This window comes from Phyllobates terribilis, unplaced genomic scaffold, assembly GCF_046119375.1.
Source record: "Phyllobates terribilis strain yellow unplaced genomic scaffold, ASM4611937v1 Scaffold_3__8_contigs__length_932513732, whole genome shotgun sequence".
NCBI classification, from domain to species: Eukaryota; Metazoa; Chordata; class Amphibia; order Anura; family Dendrobatidae; genus Phyllobates; species Phyllobates terribilis.
Window position 1 is genome coordinate 318,537,076 of NW_027362763.1, and position 23,861 is coordinate 318,560,936.

Consider the following 23,861-nt stretch of genomic DNA (forward strand, 5'->3'; position numbering starts at 1 on the left):
GTAGCGCTGGCGTCCCTGCCCTCTGCTAGGCCGGGACGCTGCTCCCCTCACCGCTCTGCTCCGTGCCCGGCGTCCTCTCCCCGCTCTGCTGTCAGCGCGCGCTCCTGCCCGGCGTCCTCTCCCCGCTCTGCTGTCAGCGCGCGCTCCGTCCCGGCGTCCTCCTCCTGCTCTGCTCTCGGCGCGCGCTCCTTCCCGGCCCCTGTGCTTAGGGCGCGCGCGCGCGCGCTCCCCTCCTCTTAAAGGGGCCGCGCGCGCCGCCCTAAAGAGTCCCCGGCCAATGGCCGGAGGACTTCATCATATAAAAGGCACCTCCTCCAAAATGGAGGTGCCCGAGCAATGTTGTTTGCACCTGTGTCTCACCTGTGCTTCAGCCCTCAGGTCCCGTTGCCAGTTACCTGCCAGTTACCTGCCAGTTACCTGCCTGATTCCTGCCTGAATACTTGTTACCTGTCTGCCAGTCTGAGGTCCGACGGTCTGCCTTACTACTCCTGTCAGTCTGTCTAAGGACCAGCCTGCCCGCTCACCTGGGAGCGCATATCAGCTACCTGCCTGCTTGCCTGAGGTCCGACGGTCTGCCTTACTACTCCGGTCAGTCTGTCTATGGACCAGCTTGCCCGCTCACCTGGGAGCGCTTCTCCGTTATCTGCCTGCTTGCCAGCCCGGAGGCTCCGTTGTCACGTGCTGTGACCACCAGCTATCTCAGAGACTCTTGCCCGCTCACCTGGGAGCGCATCTCCGTTACCTGCCTGCTTGCCAGCCCGGAGGTCCCGTTGTCACGTGCGGTGACCACCAGCTATTCCAGAGACTCTTGCCCGCTCACCTGGGAGCGCTTCTCCGTTACCTACCTGCCTGCCAGCCCGGAGGTTCCGCTGTCACGTGCCGTGACCACCTGCTATTCCAGAGACTCTCGCTTGCTCACCTGGGAGCACACATCTACCATCTGCCTGCTAGCCTACCCGGAGGCTCTGCCATCACAGGTCGTACCTACCCCTTACCCAGAGACTGCCCTGATCACTTGCCGTAACTCCCTGTCCGTTCACCCAGAGACTGCCACCCGCTCCCTTACAAGGGCCGCCCCCTTGTATAGTAGCTCAGAGGTTCCGCCTCCCGGACCCGTTACAGTTTGCTCGGGCCATGGAACCCGGTGGCACCCAAGCTCCCTCGCTCTCGGACCTCTGTCTTGAACTGTCCCGTCAGAGGTCCCAACAGGAGACCATCCTGGGTCACCTGCGGAATGTTAATACTCGCCTGAACACTCTGTCTGATCCACCAACAACCTCCGCCAGTACCATGGTATCCTTTTCCGGACCCCGGCTCTCTGCACCTCCTCGCTTCGGAGGCGACTCCGTCCTGGCTCGGGGCTTCATAAATCAGTGCACCCTGCATTTTGAACTATTATCCCACCAGTTTAACTCCGACCGAGCCAAAATTGCCTTTATCATGTCCCATCTCACCGGGGAGGCCCTGGCCTGGCTAAATCCTCTATGGGAGAGAGGAGATCCCCTGGTGTCCGACTTGCCTGCCTTTCTCATGGCTTTCCGGAAAGCCTTCGACGAACCCGGACGGAGGACCTCATCCGCATCTTCTCTGCTTCGCCTCCGTCAGGGAAGCCTCACCGTGGGCCAATATGCCATACGGTTCCGTACCCTTGCCTCGGAGCTGGCCTGGGATAACGAAGCCCTGGTATCCGTCTTCTGGGAGGGTCTGTCCGGCCGTATTAAAGATGAACTTGCTGGTCGGGACATTCCTACCACTCTCGATGATCTAATAACCCTTGCCACCCGGATTGACCTACGGTTCCAGGAGCGTGCCAAAGAGGTCACCCGTGAGAGAAGGATTCCACGTCTAGCTCCTACTTTCCAGGAACCCGTCATTCCTTCCGTTTCTCCACAGGTACACTCTCCTGAGCCTATGCAGGTCGACCAGACCAAGATGGTCAAATCCCGTCAGGATTTCCGCCGTGCCGAGGGGAGCTGCTTCTACTGTGGCAGTAAGGAGCATCTGATCCGTGCCTGCCCGGAGAGGTCGGGAGAACGCCTGTATCTAGGTTCACTCAGAGGGGTCGATCTAGACAAAAATAAATCCTCTCCATCCCTGCTGTTGTCAGTCTCAATCATCTGCGGGGAGAATCGTTATTCCGAACTAGCCCAACTTGACTCTGGAGCAGCCGGAAATCTTATTTCACAGTCCCTGGTGGAGAAATTCCGCATCCCCACCAAACCTCTGGCTGTACCCTTGTCTGTTGTTGCCGTGGATGGGGGCCTCTTACCTCGCCCCATCCAATTCATCACCGAATCCATTACTCTGCAGGTGGGAATGCTGCATTCAGAGAGTATCTCCTTTCACGTTCTGCCTGGTCTCCCTCACGCCCTCTTGCTAGGTCTGCCTTGGCTCCAGAGACATGCACCCGTGCTTGACTGGCAAACCGGAGAAGTCCTTCACTGGGGACAGGCCTGTCATAAAACCTGCCTGGTTCCCGTCCATTCCGTCCGTCCCTCTCCTATCCCAGCTAATCTACCTGGACTTCCGATTCCTTATTGGTCTAGTGCTGATGTCTTTGTTAAGGAGGAGGCAGAGACATCACCACCTCATAGACCATGTGACTGCCCCATCGATCCCGCCAGAGTAATGCAGGTGGCTCCCGTGAGTCTAAATTGTCTCCCTCCTGGTAAGACGTTCGTATCGGTACCTGATCGGGAGAGAATCCTACACTGGGGTCATTCGTCTAAACTAGCTGACCACGCCGGTCGGAAAAAGACCCTCCAGCTTATTACCCGACACTACTGGTGGCCTAACCTGCACAAGGATGTTATGGACTTTGTTTCTGCCTGTGTGTCCTGCGCCCGCAACAAAGTTCCGAGACACCTGTCGGCCGGCCGCCTTCTTCCTCTGCCAGTACCTGCTGCCCCCTGGCAGCATTTAGCGATGGACCCTCCTCAATTCCGTCCTGGGGATAAAGTCTGGCTCTCGTCCAAATATGTCCGACTCAAGATCCCTTCCTATAAGTTAGGGTCTCGGTTCATCGGCCCACTGGTGGTCATCGGTCAGATCAACCCGGTAACCTATAAATTGAAACTCCCGGCCAACTTACGGATCCCTAACTCCTTCCATGTATCTCTCCTCAAACCTGTGGTACTTAACTCTTTTTCTAAGTCTACAGGTACGCCTCCTGCTCTGGTTTCTGCTGAGGACAAGTTTGAGGTAGAGAACATTCTTGCCAGCAAAAGGGTAAGAGGAAAGACCTTTTTTCTGGTAGATTGGAGGGGGTTTGGTCCTGAGGAGAGAACGTGGGAGCCCCGGGAGAACATCCATGCCCCTCTCATCCTAGCTAAATTTCTGTCTGGCCTAAAAAAGGGGGGGCCTAAAGGGGGGGGTACTGTAGCGCTGGCGTCCCTGCCCTCTGCTAGGCCGGGACGCTGCTCCCCTCACCGCTCTGCTCCGTGCCCGGCGTCCTCTCCCCGCTCTGCTGTCAGCGCGCGCTCCTGCCCGGCGTCCTCTCCCCGCTCTGCTGTCAGCGCGCGCTCCGTCCCGGCGTCCTCCTCCTGCTCTGCTCTCGGCGCGCGCTCCTTCCCGGCCCCTGTGCTTAGGGCGCGCGCGCGCGCGCTCCCCTCCTCTTAAAGGGGCCGCGCGCGCCGCCCTAAAGAGTCCCCGGCCAATGGCCGGAGGACTTCATCATATAAAAGGCACCTCCTCCAAAATGGAGGTGCCCGAGCAATGTTGTTTGCACCTGTGTCTCACCTGTGCTTCAGCCCTCAGGTCCCGTTGCCAGTTACCTGCCAGTTACCTGCCAGTTACCTGCCTGATTCCTGCCTGAATACTTGTTACCTGTCTGCCAGTCTGAGGTCCGACGGTCTGCCTTACTACTCCTGTCAGTCTGTCTAAGGACCAGCCTGCCCGCTCACCTGGGAGCGCATATCAGCTACCTGCCTGCTTGCCTGAGGTCCGACGGTCTGCCTTACTACTCCGGTCAGTCTGTCTATGGACCAGCTTGCCCGCTCACCTGGGAGCGCTTCTCCGTTATCTGCCTGCTTGCCAGCCCGGAGGCTCCGTTGTCACGTGCTGTGACCACCAGCTATCTCAGAGACTCTTGCCCGCTCACCTGGGAGCGCATCTCCGTTACCTGCCTGCTTGCCAGCCCGGAGGTCCCGTTGTCACGTGCGGTGACCACCAGCTATTCCAGAGACTCTTGCCCGCTCACCTGGGAGCGCTTCTCCGTTACCTACCTGCCTGCCAGCCCGGAGGTTCCGCTGTCACGTGCCGTGACCACCTGCTATTCCAGAGACTCTCGCTTGCTCACCTGGGAGCACACATCTACCATCTGCCTGCTAGCCTACCCGGAGGCTCTGCCATCACAGGTCGTACCTACCCCTTACCCAGAGACTGCCCTGATCACTTGCCGTAACTCCCTGTCCGTTCACCCAGAGACTGCCACCCGCTCCCTTACAAGGGCCGCCCCCTTGTATAGTAGCTCAGAGGTTCCGCCTCCCGGACCCGTTACAATATGTCACTTGTATTCCTGTATAAAAGCCTGAACATATGTCTGTTTTGCCTTCACGTGGTAATAAAGTAATTGCATCTTTGAAATAAGAGTGTGCTGTGAAGCTCCTCTCTACATGTTCCAGTGGGCCAACACCTCCTTCCACCAGCACCTTGCAATTCTGACAGTGTGCACACCAATTCTCCTTATCTACTATTAATTTATGAAACAAAAGTTAAAATGACAGTTACTCTTTAAAGAGCACAATTTATCACCAATCTGGAGCTACCCTTTTATTTATAAACTGAATGAGCAGGCCCACAGTGATAATTTCTATAATCCAAAGTGCACAGACCACTCCTTAATGTCCCTTTTTCTTGCAAAATCAGGTCGGAATTTCCAGGTTATGGGATCCCGTCATGCAGAGCTGCCTCATCGTTTACAAAGCAGTGACTGAATGGTTACCGCTCTAAGTACCATTCAGTCACTGCTTATTAAACAATATGGCAGCAATAGGCTAGTACAAAGGGAGAGATCTCGTGATAGCGCATGAGATCTCGCACTGAGAAGGAACAAATGGTTGAGGGATCCTTCTCTACTGATTTCACAACATTGAAGTGGGGGGCATTAGGCAGTGATCGATGCACTTTGGAAAATACTGTAGCTTATATTTAGAAAAATCCCTTGTCTGGGGCTGTCCACTCTTTTATTAAATAAAAAAGGCTTTTTAAATGTCCCCGTTGCACCAATTTGTGGTTTGGAACCTGGTCACACACATTTCCATTATGTTGTGCTGTAGCATACTGCGATCTTCAGCCAATAACCAACTGTCAGAGCCATAGTTCCCATGTGGACCTTTGCTGAAGGACCGAGATCGGAACGCAGTGCATGAACTGGCTGGCGGCTCTCCCGACCCGAGCGTGACACCTTCATGTATTTCCATGCAGTTGTCACGCTAGGGTCGGTCCGATTTATACAGCCATCTGACTGTACCCTTAAGCTGAATAATCGCTTTATTAGCAACTGTAGATTTTTTTAAGTAATAAAACATAAAAAAAACTATATAAATCGGATATTGTCATAATCATACTGGCCTGCAGAATAAAACCAATATACATCTGGAGGGCAGCCATCCCATGTGTATGGCCAGCTTTAGGCTCCGTTCAGATATTTTCTTTAGTATATGTTGCAAAAATCCATATGCGTTGTTATATCGACCTGCTCATGTGATATGCATAGCATCAATCCTGGTGAAAGGCATTTGGCTTTTATAGGGGTATTTATGTGTGACGGTGAAAAAAAAACAAGTATGAACAGAGCTATCAACACCAGGATCCATAAATTGTAAGCTGCAGACTTGTCTCAGTTGTGACCGAGCGCAGGTAAATAGTGTTTATGACAGGGAGGGGCAGAGGTGTGGCCAGGATGCACAGGTGGAGCAGAACCTAGTGCCTCACCTGTCTAGCCTGGAAGCAGCCACAGATCAGCATGAGGCATAGGAGGATGCACTGCGCTCAAGCATGTATGGTGCCCCCCAACAAGGTCTGACTGCGGCGGAGGACGACATGGACAGGGTAGAAAACATCACCGTGCAGGAGGGTCGTGATCCTGGACTTTGGAACCTGGACTACCTGATCACCTGCTTCGCTGAGGACAAGATCTGTGTGTCTTTCGGGCTCTGGCTGCTTTCCTGCTTGTTCTGGTTCACCTCCTTCTCCCTGTAATGTCACCTGTTCCTTCCTTGTTTAGTTTGGCTGCTTCTCTTGCAGGATATGCTCACATGATAAGCTCTGTCTGGATAGTGTCAGGGAAGTGGTTAAATTTCCCGTAAAGCGTTGAATGAAGTCACTCTTGCCCCACATACTGGAGCAAACCTTTCTGTTTAGCAAGGTTTGTGCGTTGTGTATATCAGGGTTGCCAACTTGACATTTTATTTTTTTCTGGACAGCTTATCAAAAGATCACAAACAAACAAACTATTTTTACGGAAACATTGAAAAACCATGAGAAATCATTATGGTTATAAGTGATCAATGTCTATAGCCCATAATTCTGCTATTTAGACATCAATTATATTCACTGTAAAATTATGTTTAGAGTCAAAATAATCTTGTATAAGTTTCTTCACCTTCAAAAAGAGAAAAAAAAAAAAAATCAGACGCCTTATGGATCGGATAGTGCCCCATTTTTATGGACTGTTCTGGAATTACTGGACAAGTGGCAACCCTGATGTATAGAGGGGTGTGTGACACACACACACACACTTTTTTTATGTGCATGTCATTTTAGTGTTTTAGCTAAATGCTGCAAAATTTAGTTGCATGGATATTTTAGCTGTAGTGCAGATTGTTAAACTTGACTTTCCACTGTATATCGGAGTGCAACAGTAAGGCCATGGCTCCACTATCAGTATTTGGTCAGTATTCGGTCAGTATTTTTTCTCAGGAGTAGGAACTATAAAACCAGGAGTGGGTGATAAATGCAGAATTGGTGACTTGTTTCTATTATACCTATTTTCTGATTGTTCCTCACCTGGTTTTGGCTCCTACTCCTGAGAAAAAATACTGACCAAATACTGATAGTGGGAACGTGACCTTACAGTTTTTCTGCTGAAATGGAGCTGTAAAATCTGCTATGTATGGACCCAGCCTATAAGTGATCATGTTTCCTTTTACATTTGTAAGGCTGGGTGCCCACGTAGCGTTTTTCAAGCGTTTATGCTGCAGAATTTCCGCAGCGGAAACGCTTGTGAAACGCTAGGTAATCCACACCCCATGGTCCCCAAGGGGATTCCGCATGTTCTACGCACATGCTGCGGATTTTTCCGCAGCGTTTATGCTGCGTACAAAAATCCGCAGCATGTCATTTAATTTTGCGGAAGCGCAGCAGAACTCCCGCCATTGACTTGCATTGAAACGCATGGAAACCGCGACTGTACATTTGTACAAGCGGCTTCTATGCATCTCTATGTGCGGATGGTACCCAGTTCTGGAGGAGAGGAGACTCTCATCCAGACCTGGGTACCATTGTACCTGTAAAAAAAGAATAAAATAACAAAGTTTATACTCACCTTTCCGAAGGCTTTTCTCTGAATGCCAGCATAAAAAAATTAAAACAAATAAAGCTATACTCACCCCCGAGGCCCCGGTGTGTGCAGCAGCGCTCGTTCCTGTCTGGTTCCCGGCTGCCGGCATATCACGAGACAGAGCGGTGAAGGGCCTGCGGTCACATGACTGTGACGTCACCGCAGGTCCTCAAGCGATGCCGGCATTCAGAGAAAAGCCTTCGGAAAGGTGAGTATAAACTTTATTTGTTATTTTATTCTTTTTTTACAGGCACAAAGTCAATGGCGGGAGTTCCGCTGCGCTTCCGCAAAATTAAATGACATGCTGCGGATTTTTGTACGCAGCATAAACGCTGCGGAAAAATCCGCAGCATGTGCATAGAACATGCGGAATCTCCTTGGGGACCATGGGGCGAGGATTACCTAGCGTTACACAAGCGTTTCCGCTGCGGAAATTCCGCAGCATAAACGCTTGAAAAACGCTATGTGGGCACCCAGCCTTTGCGCGCCGTCGCACGTCTGCACTGTTAGCGCGCCGTCGCACGTCTGCACTGTTAGCGCGCCGTCGCACGTCTGCACTGTTAGCGCGCCGTCGCACGTCTGCACTGTTAGCGCGCCGTCGCACGTCTGCACTGTTAGCGCGCCGTCGCACGTCTGCACTGTTAGCGCGCCGTCGCACGCGTTGTGTTTTGCTGCTTATTTTGCAGCAGATTTTTATGTAAATTTTCAGCGGTGTCTTCCAGTACCAGCAAAGTGTATGAGAAACCAGAATTCTCTGTTCACACATGTTGCTCTTTCTTTGCTGCATATTTTCTGCCTTGCTTGCGTTTTTGGAAAATAGAGCATGTCACTTCTTTCAGCGTTTTTTTCACCCATAGGAAGTAATGGGTGGTGGAAAAAAAAAAGCAGCAAAAAAACACACCTGCTGCGTTTTTGATGGCAAAATAGAATGGGATTCTTTCTTTTCACAGAACTTTATGCACATGCCTAAATACAGACAGAAGGACAGTGGAAAAAAACACGCTGCAAAAAAACATCAAAAAACACAGGAAAGCCTGCTTTTTTGACGCAGCTGTTTTCCTGCCAGAGAAAAGTTGTTAGCAGATTTGCTGCAGAAAAAAACACAACTGTGTGAACATAGCCTTAGTGTGTCGTTACACTTCTGCACTGTTAGTGTGGCGTTGTCACCCATGGCAACAAAACAGTGTGCACCTCTAAGTTTTTTCTAAGGCTGATTAGAAAACGAAAGCAACACGTAGATTCTATGTCACCATCGATATTAGATCTATAGTTGATCCACAGTGTGTGGGGATCTACACGGTCACTTTGACTTCACATATTTCATTCGGAAGCTGAGAGCAGGTTGTACCCTACACTCCCTGCAGCCATGGAAGCAGCTCCTGTTGGCAGTTGTCTTCTCTCCGTGAACAGCATACAAGATTCATGGTTTTGTTGTACTTTCCACAGTCTGTATATAGCGCTGATGAGAACAAATCTTAAAGCACCACTCCAGCGTTTTTTTATTTTTTATTTCAGCTTGCGTGGTGTCACTAATCCATGTTTCCTGCCCTGCCATTATACTTACCAGCCAACATCTTCAGCTGTTCAGAACATAGCTCCGGTCCCACCGCACCATCATGTGACCACAGCTTCTGACTGGGTCAGAGGTCACGAGCCCTTAATATAAGTCTATAAGAGCCTCGTTCTTGCTTTCATAGACTTAGGCCTCCTTCACATGTCCGTGTTTCCAGTACGTGTGGTTTCTGTTTTTTTCACGGATAACACACTTGCCCATTATAACCTCTGCTGCTATGCACATGTCCGTGTTTTTTTACATAGACCGTGTGTCCGTGCAGAGCACACATAGACATGTCCGTTTTTTCCGGCATCACGGATGACAAGGACCAATACAAGTCTTTGGGTCCATGAAAAACACGTATGGCATCCATGTGCTGTCGTGTTTAACATTGCAAAGAATAGGAGAAGCTTTTACATTTATTTATTTATCCATCTGTGAAAAAACACTTATTGTAAAAATGGACACATGGATGGAAAACACTGATGACACCGGTACCAGTTTTTCACATATGTGTTTAAACACGGACGTTTGAATAAGGCCTTACATTGAGAAGTGACCTCCGACTCGCCCAGCAAACACTGGAGCGATCCGGCAGGTCCCTACAGAAGACTGCGGCTCGTATGGATGATACTAGGGGCAGGGAACTTGCGTTAGTGGTTAAAAAAAAAAGCTTGTGTGGCACTTAAATTTCTATATTTTTGTTTATTCTCTTTACACTTTGGCAAATCTTTAGGCTTTTTGAGTCCAATTTGCTATTGCACTTTTTTGGTCTAGTTTCTGGTGTTTTTCACTTGCAATGTTGTGTGGTTTTTTTTTTTTTTTTTTTAATAAGCACTTTTTTTCAATTCTATTTTCTATCTTCGCCTGACTTGATGTAGTTTTTTTGTTTTTTTATTTATTTTATTGTTCGGTATTGCAGGTGGGGTCTGATAATGTCAAGAAATGCCATAAGACAAAAAAGAAAAGTGACTAAAAGCCTATGTATGTTTCAATGGTGCAATTTAATTAGGTCATAATTGGCTTAGAAGATTTTTCAGGAGAAAAGACATCTGTGATACAAGGACAAGGCTTCAGTTGCAATACCCGCCCTGACCATAAGGTCTCTAGACCCGGAGGTGACTGCCTTTTAGGCATACAGTGAATATAATAAAAATGACACATTTCCTTTGTAATTTAGGCAAATAATATACTGTCATTTTTTACATTTTAAAAATTTTAAAAAAGAAATTGGGCCAATGCAAAAGTTTGGGCACCCTGCATGGTTAGTACCTAGTTTTTCCCCCTTTTGAAAGTATCACAGTTTGTAAAGTTTTTGTAGCCAGACAAGAGTCTTTCAAATCTTGTTTGAGGGATTTTCATCCTTTCTTCCTTGGAAAATTCTTCCAGTTCTGTGAGATTCCTGGGACGTCTTGCATGCACTGCTATTTTGAGGTCTAGCCACAGACTTTCAATGATGTTCAGATCAGGGGACTGTGAGGGCCATTGTAAAACCTTCAGCTTGCCCCTTTTAAGGTAGTCTATTATGGATTTTGACTTGTGTTTAGGATAATTATACATTTGTAGAAGCCATTCTCTTTTCAACTTCAGCTTTTTTACAGATGGTGTTATGTTTGCAACAAGAATTTGTTAAAATTTCATTGAATCCATTCTTCCTTCTACCTGTGAAATTTTCCTCATGCCTTTGGCTACAACACAACCAAAAAGCATGATTGACCACCCCCATGCTTAATGGTTGGCAAGATGTTCTTTCCCTGAAATTCTGTGCCCTTTTTTTCTCCACACATACCTTTAATCATTGTGGCCAAAGGGTTCTATTTTAACCTCATTGGTTCACAGAAATTGTTTCCAAAATGCATCAGGCTTGTTTAGATGTTCTTCTGCATACTTTTGAAGCTGAATTTTATGGTGAGGATGCAGGAGAGGTTTTCATCTGATGACTCTTCCATGAAGGCCATATTTGTGCAGGTGTCTCTGAACAGTAGAACAATGCACCATAAATCCAGATTCTGCTAAATCTTTCTGAAGATCTTTTGCAGTCAAACGGGGGTTCTGAATTGCCTCTCTAGCAATCCTACGAGCAGCTTTCACTGAAATTTTGCTTGGTCTTTGAGACCTTATCTTGACCTCCACTGTTCCTGTTAACTGTCATTTCTTAATTACATTTCGAACTGAGGAAAGGACAACTTGAAAACGCTTTGCTATCTTCTTATAGTTTTCTCCTGCTTTCTGAGCCTCCACCACTTTCATTTTCAGAGTGCTAAGCAGCTGCTTAGAAGAATCCATGGCTGCTGTTTTTTTTTTGGCACAAGGTTAGAAGAGGCTGGGTTTGTATAAAGGTGGGAAACTTTCATCACCTGGCCTTTCCTGACAATGATAGTGAACAAGCCATAACCCTAACAGACTAGTTAAAGGTCTGAAACTTTGGTCAATTTTATCTGGAAAAAAATACTAATATATTTATTAGTGGCTGCTGGACAAGTCGTGAACGGGAGGTATGTGTCCCTGAAGTGCTTATCTTCGGTGATGTAGGACCCGGAGAAGCAGGCTCCAGCACACATAGTGCTGAGAGAAATTTAATGGGCCCGGATTACAGGGCTGGGTTTTACGAGCAGCTGAAAGAGCTGTGGGGGGACAGCTGCTCACTTACCTCCAGTCCAGGTCTTGGAAGGCTGAGTTAAGACAGCTGTGCCTGTCTCGGTCTGTCTGTGTGTGTTGGGCAAGGTGAGCAGACCTTGCATGTGTTACTTAGACTCTGCAGGAGGCAGAGGATGGCACTTTGTTTAAACGGCTCAGGCCATGCTGCATTGACTTGTTGTTTTGAGCTTTGATCTTATTCCTTTTTTGTGCAAGGAAAAGGCTGTTACTTTTGTTTCCTCACTGGTGTATGGACACTAAATAAACCACCAGTTTGTTTGAACCCACGGACTGCATCACTGTGTGAACCTGTGCCTACCTCCAACGCGGCTCAGTGAGCACAGATCCATATATACAGACCAAACGTTTGGACACACCTTCTCATTTAAAGATTTTTCTGTATTTTCATGACTATGAAAATTGTACATTCACACTGAAGGCATCAAAACTATGAATTAACACATGTGGAATTATATACTTAACAACAAAGTGTGAAACTACTGAAAATATGTCTTATATTCTAGGTTCTTCAAAGTAGCCACCTTTTGCTTTGATGACTGCTTTGCACACTCTTGGCATTCTCTTGATGAGCTTCAAGAGGTAGTCACCGGAAATGGTCATCCAACAATCTAGAAGGAGTTCCCAGAGATGCTTAGCACCTGTTGTCCCTATTGCCTTCACTCTGCGGTCCAGCTCACCCCAAACCATCTCGATTGGGTTCAGGTCTGGTGACTGTGGAGGCCAGGTCATCTGGCATAGCACCACATCACTCTCCTTCTTGGTCAAATAGCCCTTACACAGCCTGGAGGTGTGTTTGGGGTCACTGTCCTGTTGAAAAATAAATGATGGTCCAACTAAATGCAAACCGGATGGAATAGCATGCCGCTGCAAGATGCTGTGGTAGCCATGCTGGTTCAGTATGCCTTCAATTTTGAATAAATCCCTAACAGTGTCACCAGCAAAGCACCCCCACACCATCACACCTCCTCCTCCATGCTTCACGGTGGGAACCAGGCATGTAGAGTCCATCCGTTCACCTTTTCTGCGTCGCACAAAGACACAGTGGTTGGAACCAAAGATCTCAAATTTGGACTCATCAGACCAAAGCACAGATTTCCACTGGTCTAATGTCCATTCCTTGTGTTCTTTAGCCCAAACAAGTCTCTTCTGCTTGTTGCCTGTCCTTAGCAGTGGTTTCCTAGCAGCTATTTTACCATGAAGGCCTGCTGCACAAAGTCTCCTCTTAACAGTTGTTGTAGATGTGAATGCTGCTAGAACTCTGTGTGGCATTGACCTGGTCTCTAATCTGAGCTGCTGTTAACCTGCGATTTCTGAGGCTGGTGACTCGGATAAACTTATCCTCAGAAGCAGAGGTGACTCTTGGTCTTCCTTTCCTGGGGTGGTCCTCATGTGAGCCAGTTTCTTTGTAGCGCTTGATGGTTTTTGCAACTGCACTTGGGGACACTTTCAAAGTTTGCCCAATTTTTCGGACTGACTGACCTTCATTTCTTAAAGTAATGATGGCCACTCTTTTTTCTTTACTTAGCTGCTTTTTTCTTGCCATAATACAAATTCTAACAGTCTATTCAGTAGGACTATTAGCTGTGTATCCACCTGACTTCTGCACAACACAACTGATGGTCCCAACCCCATTGATAAGGCAAGAAATCACACTTATTAAACCTGACAGGGCACACCTGTGAAGTGAAAACCATTTCCGGTGACTACCTCTTAAAGCTCATCAAGAGAATACCAAGAGTGTGCAAAGCAGTCATCAAAGCAAAAGGTGGCTACTTTGAAGAACCTAGAATGTGAGACATATTTTCAGTTGTTTCACACTTTTTTGTTAAGTATATAATTCCACATGTGTCAATTCATAGTTTTGATGCCTTCAGTGTGAATGTACAATTTTCAAAGTCATGAAAATACACAAATTTCTTTAAATGAGGTGTGTCCAAACTTTTGATCTGTACTGTGTATGTATGTATGTATGTATATATATATCATACATATTTTACACAAGAATGTGTCATGTTTAACTTTAGCCCTTTTAGAGATCATTGCTTCTTCAACTTACTTAACTGTTCACAATAACAGTAATTTTGACCAGGGGGTACCCAAACTTTTACATGCCACTGTATATTTCCGGTACCAGAAAAACCGGTACCGGAGATATCCGTGTGGCAACTGTGTGCTGCATCAGGATCACACAGACCGGCGCCTGGGAATCAGAGCTACAGTTAGTGCTGTTCCCAAGCACCGGGTGCTGAATGCTGCCTTCATCATGGTTCCTGCCGGCACTGCGATCAGCATCAGCAGGGACAATGATGAGGGTAGTAGTAGTCTTCTCCCGCTGTGTCCCTGTGTAAAAATGAGAATAAAATAATAAAATCCATATACTCACCTGTCCGGAGATGTCCCCCGCTGTAATCCTCTGACCGCTAACTCCGAGGAGCCAGGGAGAATGAGCCGCTTCGGAGCGCGCTCAGTGAGTGACAGCATACCGCTCCGAGCGCAGCTCAGGAGCCTGCTCACTGGAGCCATTAATGCTCCTCGGCGTCAGAGGATTACAGCGGGGGACATCTCCGGACAGGTGAGTATAAGGATTTTATTTTATTCTTATTTTTACACAGGGAGACTGCGGGAGCAGAAACTATTACCCTCATCATTGTCCCTGCTGGTGCTGATCTCAGCGTCGGCAGGAACCATGATGAGGGCAGTGTTCAGCACCCGGTGCTTGAGAACAGCTCTTAATGTATCACTGATTCCCAAGCGCCGGTAAGTGTCACACTGATGACACATGGATGTCATCCGTGTGTGTTCAGCGCGAGACACTTTTGCAGTCCGTGCATCCGCAAAAAAAATGGACATGTGGAAACACACTGACATGTGTACAGACCCATAGATTTCAATAGGTCTGCTTGTGTCAGTGTCTCCAGTACGTGTGGAAACTGTCGTCACACATACTGGAAACACGGATGTGTGAAAGAGCCCTAAGGGTAAGCCCAGACAGCACAGTCAATGCGGTAAATAAAAAAAATAAAAAAGTGCATGTTTGTGTGTGCAAAAACTGTAAGCATTCAATTTCACACATTTTTTTTCATTGAATCAACTGCATCATGTTCCCATCACAAATGCACTGTCTGGCCTTACCCCAATGGTATGCGCACACCAACACCATGATTCATCAAGGTAATTAAGCTAGAAATGTAGCATAAAATGCTTTGAAAGATTGCAAAATTTTTGTGCAATGTGGCGTTGCATTCAAATGTTGCTACTTTTGGTGTTTTCACGCCAGTTTCCATTACTATTAAGCATTTTCAGGCAGAATAGTAATGGGAAGCGGCATAGTGACGCCTGTTCGACTAATTCATGATGAGCTGTGATGAGGCTCTTAATGAATCGAGCACGTCTGACTCCAACATGCCCCCCTTATGAAGACTTGCTGAACGGGGGCCATAATCTTTTTGCTGAGTTTTTAGAGCTGAAACTGCAAATCATTGATAAAGAATTAGATTTTCTGCTAAAAAAAAACAAACCAAAAACCTCAGTGTGAAGATACCCTAAGGGTTAAACACCAGAAATGTCTGATGGGTGCAAAAATGGCCTTCATTGTTAACCCATTATGCAATCTCCTCTGTAGGGGCGGATGTACCATTGGTGCAACCTGTGCAGCCACAATGAAGTAAGGGGGCCACCTCCAGCTTCGGTCACAGAATTGTTGCATTATGATGAACTATTTGACTGCAAAGGGTTTTTCCACAGGCGCCCTTTTCTGTGTGTGTCCGCCACTAATGAGAATACTCCTTTAATTGCCACGTGGTATAATTTGGATTTCAAATATCCAAAGTGCTATAATGGACCATTTCCAACCGATGTGTATCATGACTCCATACTATACTGCTCGCTCAGGTCACGTGGATAAGCATGTTATTTGTGTGTTATGGCTGGAGATAAGTGGCAACCTAAACACTGCTAATTTTGGCTGGAATAATCAGTTCTCTGACCATGGGGGAAGTATAGTAGTGTATATTACATCCTGGTGCCTTCTTTTCCCCAGGTAAGCGACACGCGTACCCAGACGTCCACATTTAATGCCATTGCTCCATGATCTAGTTCTATTTTTATATATTCACACGTTCGATATTTGGTTGCTATTTTACCTCCGTATTTGTAACCAAAACCAGGAGTGGGTGATAAATACAGAAGTGGTGACGTGTTTCTATTATACTTTTCCTCTGATTGTTCCACTCCTGGTTTTGGCTTGCATATACTGACCGAATACTGAACGTGTGAACGTGGCCTTAATGCGTGACTGTCAGCATAAAATGACTGTTAATACCAAGCACAGGCACTTTTTGGCATGGCTGAGTAGTTCAGTGCACCAGTAAAAAACTGACCAAATACTGAACGTGTGAATGTGGCCTTAAAGTAATTTCTGCTAAAGTAGCTCTTCTATGGGGTCATACCACATCACCTAGCCTTTGCCACTCCTACAAATCAATGACTATGAGCCTTAGGTGCCTGTAACCCAATTGTCTTGGACCTCTTTGGGCACATACTAACCACTGCACACAAGTTCCACTGATACCATCTAGCCATCACTCAGATCCTTACATTTGCCCATTCTTTCTGCTTCCAGACTGCCCCGTTATTGCCTAATATATCCTGTCCTTTGAGACTGATCCTATTATCACAAGATAATCAGTACTTCACCCCAACTATGAATGATTCTAGTATTGTGGCGGGTCACTGTGTATTTGTACTGTATGTTATATACGTATTACGTGGTAGTTTCTAACTGCAGATGATATTGTACATTAACCGGTCCCACTGTCTTATTCAAGGTGCAGATCGAAGTAGAGATTTGTTCTCTGGTTCCTTCTATCCTACACAGCTCCCCCAGCCCTGCGTTATCAGATTAGGCATGAGACAGTGTTGTTTTTTTTGGGCAGATTGCTCCTGTTATATAATACATGAACTCCTGATACACATGATACAGAATAGTGAAGCTTTTATATGGCTCCATCACTCGGAGGATATCACTTATTTGTTTCTGAACTGTTTACTTGGGCGTCACCTGTTTTACCGGTTTTGAAATAAATATCTCTGCCCGCTGCTATTCTTTACTAGAAATTAGAGTTGGTGCAAATCGATTCATAGGACCCAGACCAGCAGCCATGTCAGTAATGTCTGGTCGCTGGACAGGAGATCTGAGAACCGCCTCCTACATCCCAACATCCTCAACTCTCGTTTGATTAGTCGGCTTGCTATGTCGTCACACGAGCATCTCACTGCAACAATAATTTGAATTAATGCAAATTGATTTGCACCAAATTGACTAAATTTATATCACTAGTTGTGCAAATTGAGTTTTAGTTCTCATATGCGGAAAATTGGGAAGAGATAATTCCAGGGTGAGATACACTATACAGATGAGGAATCCTCTTGTATGGCATATAAATTCCCTTATCGAGACACAAAATGGGAGAGAGCGCTCCATGTGAAAGTAATACAGGACAAGGTAGAGGGAGAGGTTTCACACTTGATGACAAGTGTTGGATGCCAGTAGTCCTGGAGCGCTGCAGCACCTTCCACCCGCCCCTGGCGTCAAGCAGAGGAGCCATATCAGAGGAGGGATGATGGGAGTAGTGGGCAGCCGATATCTTCAGGGTGCCACGCTATGAGTCAGGAGGCCCTCCTGACTCATAGCAAGGCGCCCTGAAGATATTGGCCTCCCACTACTCCCAAATTTCCTAATGGGGCATATATGGGTTGTCCTGTGTCAGCGTTATAGGGCACTTGTAGGGTTCCACCAAGCTCTGCGAATGGAGATATTCTATAAAAGTCTAATACCCATTTGTCTGTGAACCCTAAGAAAGAATTTGTCATAGGCTTGTTCTGCAGAGCTTTTATTGCAAATGAACTTGTAATTTTATTACCATACATAATCATAGTTTGCTGGAATTATGAAAGCCTGTCTGTGTTCATTTTGCCATATCTGACAGGTAAAGTATTGCTAAGTACAAAGTTTATTTTTCCCATCAAAACGATGGACACTTTGATGGCTCTGGAAAGACTTTATTATTGGTATACTAAAATGTTTTTTTATATCATTTAGACACTTCTACTTGAGGTGTAAGCGAAAATCAAGCTATGAAGAATCCGTGTTCTGGAACATATATGGGTTTTTCGGTTCTATGTGTAATACAATTGGGGCCTTATTGTCAAAACAGCTTACTATTCAGGTATGTATAATGTGTAATAATAATTTTTATTGTGTGTTCTGTTGTGACACCAAACCCTCCCCATTGATTGCCCAAAAAACTGCTCTATAGCGTTCTGTTCAGCAGCCAGACAAATTGGGCACCTGCATGAGCGTGCTCAGAGAGTGGTGTACATGCTCAATAAAAAGCTATGAGCTATTACCCTTGCCTGGGCATGGTCTCCTAGACTTTCTATTGATCCTGTACACCACTCCATGCAGATGTCAATGCGTCTGCCTGCTGAGCAGAGTGCTACAGAGCAGATTTTTAGCAACTGACGGGGATCACAGGAGTCGCACCTCCACCAATTTAACAGACCAAGAAGGGGCCCCCATGCATATTAGACTAGCATTGACTAAACTTGCTAATATCAACAGACAGTCTAAAGTGTATCTGGTGCTCGACATATGATTGTTGGTGGAGTTCAAAATCGAACATGCCAGATTGTAAAATGACAGTTCTTTGGTTCTCTAGAGACAAGTCAATGGCAGAGATGTCTGGCAGTAATACTCATAGAGGTTACAGATGCGCCGTATATCAGAAAGTCGGACGAGATGGCTGTCAGCCGATCGATTGGCCAACCCATAGCTCAGCCAACAGCTATCTACGGTTTATGGGGAGAGCTTAAAGTGTAACTGTCTTTTTAATTTTTTTCCCAGGAAATAACATTGGTGGCCTAGACAATACCATCGATCTGTGATAGACAGGTGTCCCATCCCTGTGACACCCCCACCTATCGTCTGAATAAAAGCCATTTCTATGTATCATAAATATTTTCAAGGAGGCATTTACTCTAATATAAATATATATATATATATATATATATATATATATATATATATATATATATATATATATATATATATATATATATATATATATATATATATATATATATATATATATATATATATATATATACATACATACATACATACACAGACCAAAAGTTTGGACACACCTTCTCATTTGAAGATTTTTCTGTATTTTCATGACTATGAAAAGTGTACATTCACACCGAAGGCATCAAAAATATGAACTAGCACATGTGGAATTATATACTTAACAAAAAAGTGTGAAACAACTGAAAATATGTCTTATATTCTAGGTTCTTCAAAGTAGCCACCTTTTGCTTTGATGACTGCTTTGCACACTCTTGGCATTCTCTTGATGAGCTTCAAGAGGTAGTCACCGGAAATGGTTTTCACTTCACAGGTGTGCCCTGTCAGGTTTAATAAGTGGGATTTCTTGCCTTATAAATGGGGTTGGGACCATCAGTTGTGTTGTGCAGAAGTCTGGTGGATACACAGCTGATAGTCTGAATAGACTGATAGAATTTGTATTATGGCAAGAAAAAAGCAGCTAAGTAAAGAAAAATGAGTGGCCATCATTATTTTAAGAAATGAAGGTCAGTCAGTGCGAAAAATTGGGCAAACTTTGAAAGTGTTCCCAAGTGCAGTTGCAAAAACCATCAAGCGCTACAAAGAAACTGACTCGCATGAGGACTGCCCCAGGAAAGGAAGACCAAGAGTCACCTCTGCTTCTGAGGATAAGTTTATCCGAGTCACCAGCCTCAGAAATCGCAGGTTAACAGCAGCTCAGATTAGAGACCAGGTCAATGACACACAGAGTTCTAGCAGCGGACACATCTCTTCAACAACTGTTAAGAGGAGACTTTGTGCAGCAGGCCTTCATGGTAAAATAGCTGCTAGGAAACCACTGCTAAGGACAGGCAACAAGCAGAAGAGACTTGTTTGGGCTAAAGAACACAAGGAATGGACATTAGACCAGTGGAAATCTGTGCTTTGGTCTGATGAGTCCAAATTTGAGATCTTTGGTTCCAACCACTGTGTCTTTGTGCGACGCAGAAAAGGTGAACGGATGGACTCTACATGCCTGGTTCCCACCGTTAAGCATGGAGGAGGAGGTGTGATGGTGTGGGGGTGCTTTGCTGGTGACACTGTTGGGGATTTATTCAAAATTGAAGGCATACTGAACCAGCATGGCTACCACAGCATCTTGCAGCGGCATGCTATTCCATCCAGTTTGCGTTTAGTTGGACCATCATTTATTTTTCAACAGGACAATGACCCCCAAGCACACCTCCAGGCTGTGCAAGGGCTATTTGACCAAGAAAGAGAGTGATGGGGTGCTACGCCAGATGACCTGGCCTCCACAGTCACTAGACCTGAACCCAATCGAGATGGTTTGGGGTGAGCTGGACCGCAGAGTGAAGGCAAAAGGGTCAACAAGTGCTAAGCATCTCTGGGAACTCCTTCAAGATTGTCGGAAGACCATTTTCGGTGACTACCTCTTGAAGCTCATCAAGAGAATGCCAAGAGTGTGCAAAGCAGTCATCAACGAAAAAGGTGGCTACTTTGAAGAACCTAGAATATAAGACATCTTTTCAGTTGTTTCACACTTTTTTGTTAAGTATATAATTCCACATGTGTTAATTCATAGTTTTGATGCCTTCAGTGTGAATGTCCAATTTTCATAGTCATGAAAATACAGAAAAATCTTTAAATGAGAAGGTGTCCAAACTTTTGGTCTGTACTGTGTATGTATGTAATGTATGTATAAAAAATATATATTAAAGACAGCACCATTTCATCTTACTCACTAGTGGGTGCCAGGCCTCCAAACAGTCTGTCCAAACTGCTGCATATCAATAAAAAGAATATCAAGAGGCAGCACTCCAAAAATATTATTTAATTTTAATTTACATTACATCTGTATGTTATCATTTGTTTTTATTTTTGTTAACAGATCATCACTGGAGCTTATATGGCATTATCAGATGTTATAGACTTTATGTTAACTTTATTCCCGGCATGTAACTCTAGCTTCAGAGTGAGAATGAGTAAGTAATACATCATTGATACCCATTAGTTGTGTGGGGTTATGTATGAATTTTCCCAGGATTTGTCCAAATATGAGTATAGCATCATGGGCACATTTTGCAGATTTCTGCACAAAGATCCTTACAGACGGCATCTGACCATTCTAGCATTCTAGACATTGGGGCATATTTACGAATACTCATGCACTACTACTCTCTTTCTGTCTATCATGTGTGTCTTAGTATGCACAATATATGGACAAAAGTAATCAGACACACATCTTAATCCTTTAATTCAGGTTTTTCACTCAGTCCTATTGCCATAGAAGTATAATATTCAGCCCCTCGCCATGCCGTCTGCCTTTACTAACATTTGAAAGTGAATACTTCGGCCACTAAGACCACACAAAGTTACGGAGAAGGTCGCTAATTGGTGAGGCGCATGGTGTATAAAAGTCACCAACACTTTCCTGACTTAATAACTTCAGAGTCCAAACCTCCTCTGACATCAACATGATCACAAAACTGTGCACTGGTAGCTTCATGGCATGGGTTTCCATGGGCAAGCAGCTGCATTTAAGTCTTACATCATCAAGCACAATGCCAGGTATTGGATAAAGTGATGTAAAACATGCTGTCAATGGATTCTGGAGCACTGGAAACATTTTCTGTGGAGTGAAAAATCACATTTTTCTATGTGGCAGTCTCATTAATGAGTCTGGGTATGACGAATCCCAGGAGAACTTTATCTGCCGGAGTGCGCTGTGCCAACTGTAAAAGTTGGTTTAGGATAAATAATGTTATGGGGTTCTATTAGTTCCAGTGAAGGGATATCTTAATACTTCAGCATACAAGACATTTTGGATAATTTAATATGTTTTTACTTTGTAGAAATAGTTTGGGAAAGGCCCTTTTTTTCTTTCAGCATGACAATGCCCAGTGCACAAAGCAAGGTCATAGAAGGCATAGTTGGTGTGGATCAACTTGACTGGTCCACACAGTCCTGACAACTCAATGATATCAAACAAAAATGAGGTGAACTATAAGATTTTGAGCCAGGCCCTCTCTTACAAAATTGGTGTCTGATCTCACAAATGCTCTTCTCAATGACTGGGAAAAATATCCCCACAGGCAAAATTTTGTAGAAAGTCTTCTTGAAGAGTAGAGCTGTTTTAGCTGCAAAGAGGGAACCAACTCCATATTAATGCCTATGGATTTATTGTGGAATGTCATATGTAATATGTAGGTGTCCCAATACATATGTCCATACATTGTACATTATATGGGACCATATAGTGTATAGCATTCTACTTAAATACCATTCTATTCAATGCATTTGCAGAAAAAATATAAGCAGAGTGTGCATGATTTTTCCAGGCAGTAGAGTGCTACTCTAAGCCTATCTAAATCAACATCAGTAGTATATATTAAAGCCCATCTCAAATCAAACCTAGTCTCCCCAGCTCATTATTAGTGGGTGCAGGAAGTAGATGGCTTCTATATACAGGGTGCTCACCCTGGAGGGCTGTGTAGGCTGCCCTCGTACCTGTAGATTGTCTTTGATTTTTATTGTGCTGGTATAAAGTCCAAATAAATCAGTCCTCTGATCAACAGGTCTCTGTATACAGCACCCATGTTTTTCTTATGTGGGGGAAGTAACAGAATATTTAATTTTATCTTGTGCTTTTGCTTCTTGGTACAACTGGGTTGAGCTTCGCATCATTAGAACATAATTGTAAAAAATTTGTATTTTTCCTTTATGCAGGAAACTCCAGAAGAAAACACAAGCCTCTCTTTTCTGCTCTGTCAATCTCTATACTTATAAGTTTAGGGTACCGTTACTCCTTAGTAGAAAATGACCTTCCTTCTTTTGATTTGTCTCATGCTCCTCGTAGAAGGTTACTTGGGACAATGCTGCAGGTAATTGTCTATATTGAGAATGCTAATCTGAAAGTTTACTATAAGAATGGATCCTTCCGGGTACCCAAAGTGTAGGAAATCCACTGTTCTATTGTCAAAACATACAAGGTGCTTTGCGCCACAGTAGTGGTGTTAAAAAATTGCACTTTTTATTTTTGATCTTTTCTTACCAGCCTTGCCACTTTACTAAGATATAGTGTGGGGTGTAATGGGAGAGAGTGTCTAATTCTATTATAATTTATGCCAAAAATTATATTGGAAATTATGCCTGGTACATAGTGATGAGCAAGTATGTTCGGTTAACCCTTTGGGTGAGTATGCTCGGGCGAGTACTGAGTATCTTCAGCGTACTCGGTGACATGTTTGAATCACTCCCGTGCCCATGATTTGCAACGGTTTGACAGGTTTAATACATGTGAGGAATGTTTGTTTCTTAAGCATTCCTCACATGTATTAAAGCGTTCAAACTGTCGCAAATCATGGTCTCGGAGCGATTCAAACATGTCACAGAGTACGCTGAAGATAAACAGTACTCGCCCGAGCATACTCGCCCAAAGGGTTAACCGAACATACTCGCTCATCACTACTGGTACAGCTTTCAGTTTGTGGGGCTCAAGCTGTCCGAGATCCACATAATATAATGATAATAGTAATGGAAAGTCCCAAATACGTTACCTAAAAAGCTATACTTATGAAGATAAATCTCATCCTACTGCTGTAGAGATACTTTTATTATAGCTGCTGTGAAATGTATTCACAGACATGTTCCTAGTCCTCTTAAAGGGTTTATCCAGGACTAATTAATTTTTCACTAAGGGCCTAAGAACTATTGCTAACTACCTACCTGTGACTTTTGCAGGTACAGAGTGGTCCCGGACCGCTCCTGCCAGTGATTCAACATCTTCCGCTGACGCCACATCGACAGAGCAGCTGCTTCTCTTCTGCTCCGCTTTGCTGACAGGGCATGGCTGCCAACGTCATGTTGATTGTTTGCTGGCTCCCCGCTGCCTAACTGCGGGGAGCTGGCTATCAATCAGCATGTGAGCAGTCACGCCCCATACACATACTGGAAGAAGAAGA

General features: G+C 45.2%; 1 protein-coding gene across 3 annotated transcripts in view; it reads left to right on the forward strand.

Moving 5' to 3' along the window:
• Window positions 1-5,893: 5,893 nt before the first annotated feature.
• TMEM44 (transmembrane protein 44) overlaps window positions 5,894-23,861 on the forward strand; it is a 67,554-nt gene continuing 49,586 nt past the window's right edge. For 2 of the 3 annotated variants that reach the window (XM_073675050.1, XM_073675051.1), the window contains exons 1-4: window positions 5,894-6,197; window positions 17,875-18,001; window positions 20,789-20,882; window positions 22,627-22,781. In XM_073675050.1, the coding sequence (XP_073531151.1) occupies window positions 5,998-6,197; window positions 17,875-18,001; window positions 20,789-20,882; window positions 22,627-22,781 (576 nt within the window). In that variant the 5' untranslated portion in view covers window positions 5,894-5,997. The remainder of the gene's footprint in view (window positions 6,198-17,874; window positions 18,002-20,788; window positions 20,883-22,626; window positions 22,782-23,861) is intronic. The other variant, XM_073675052.1, reaches the window with a different exon arrangement.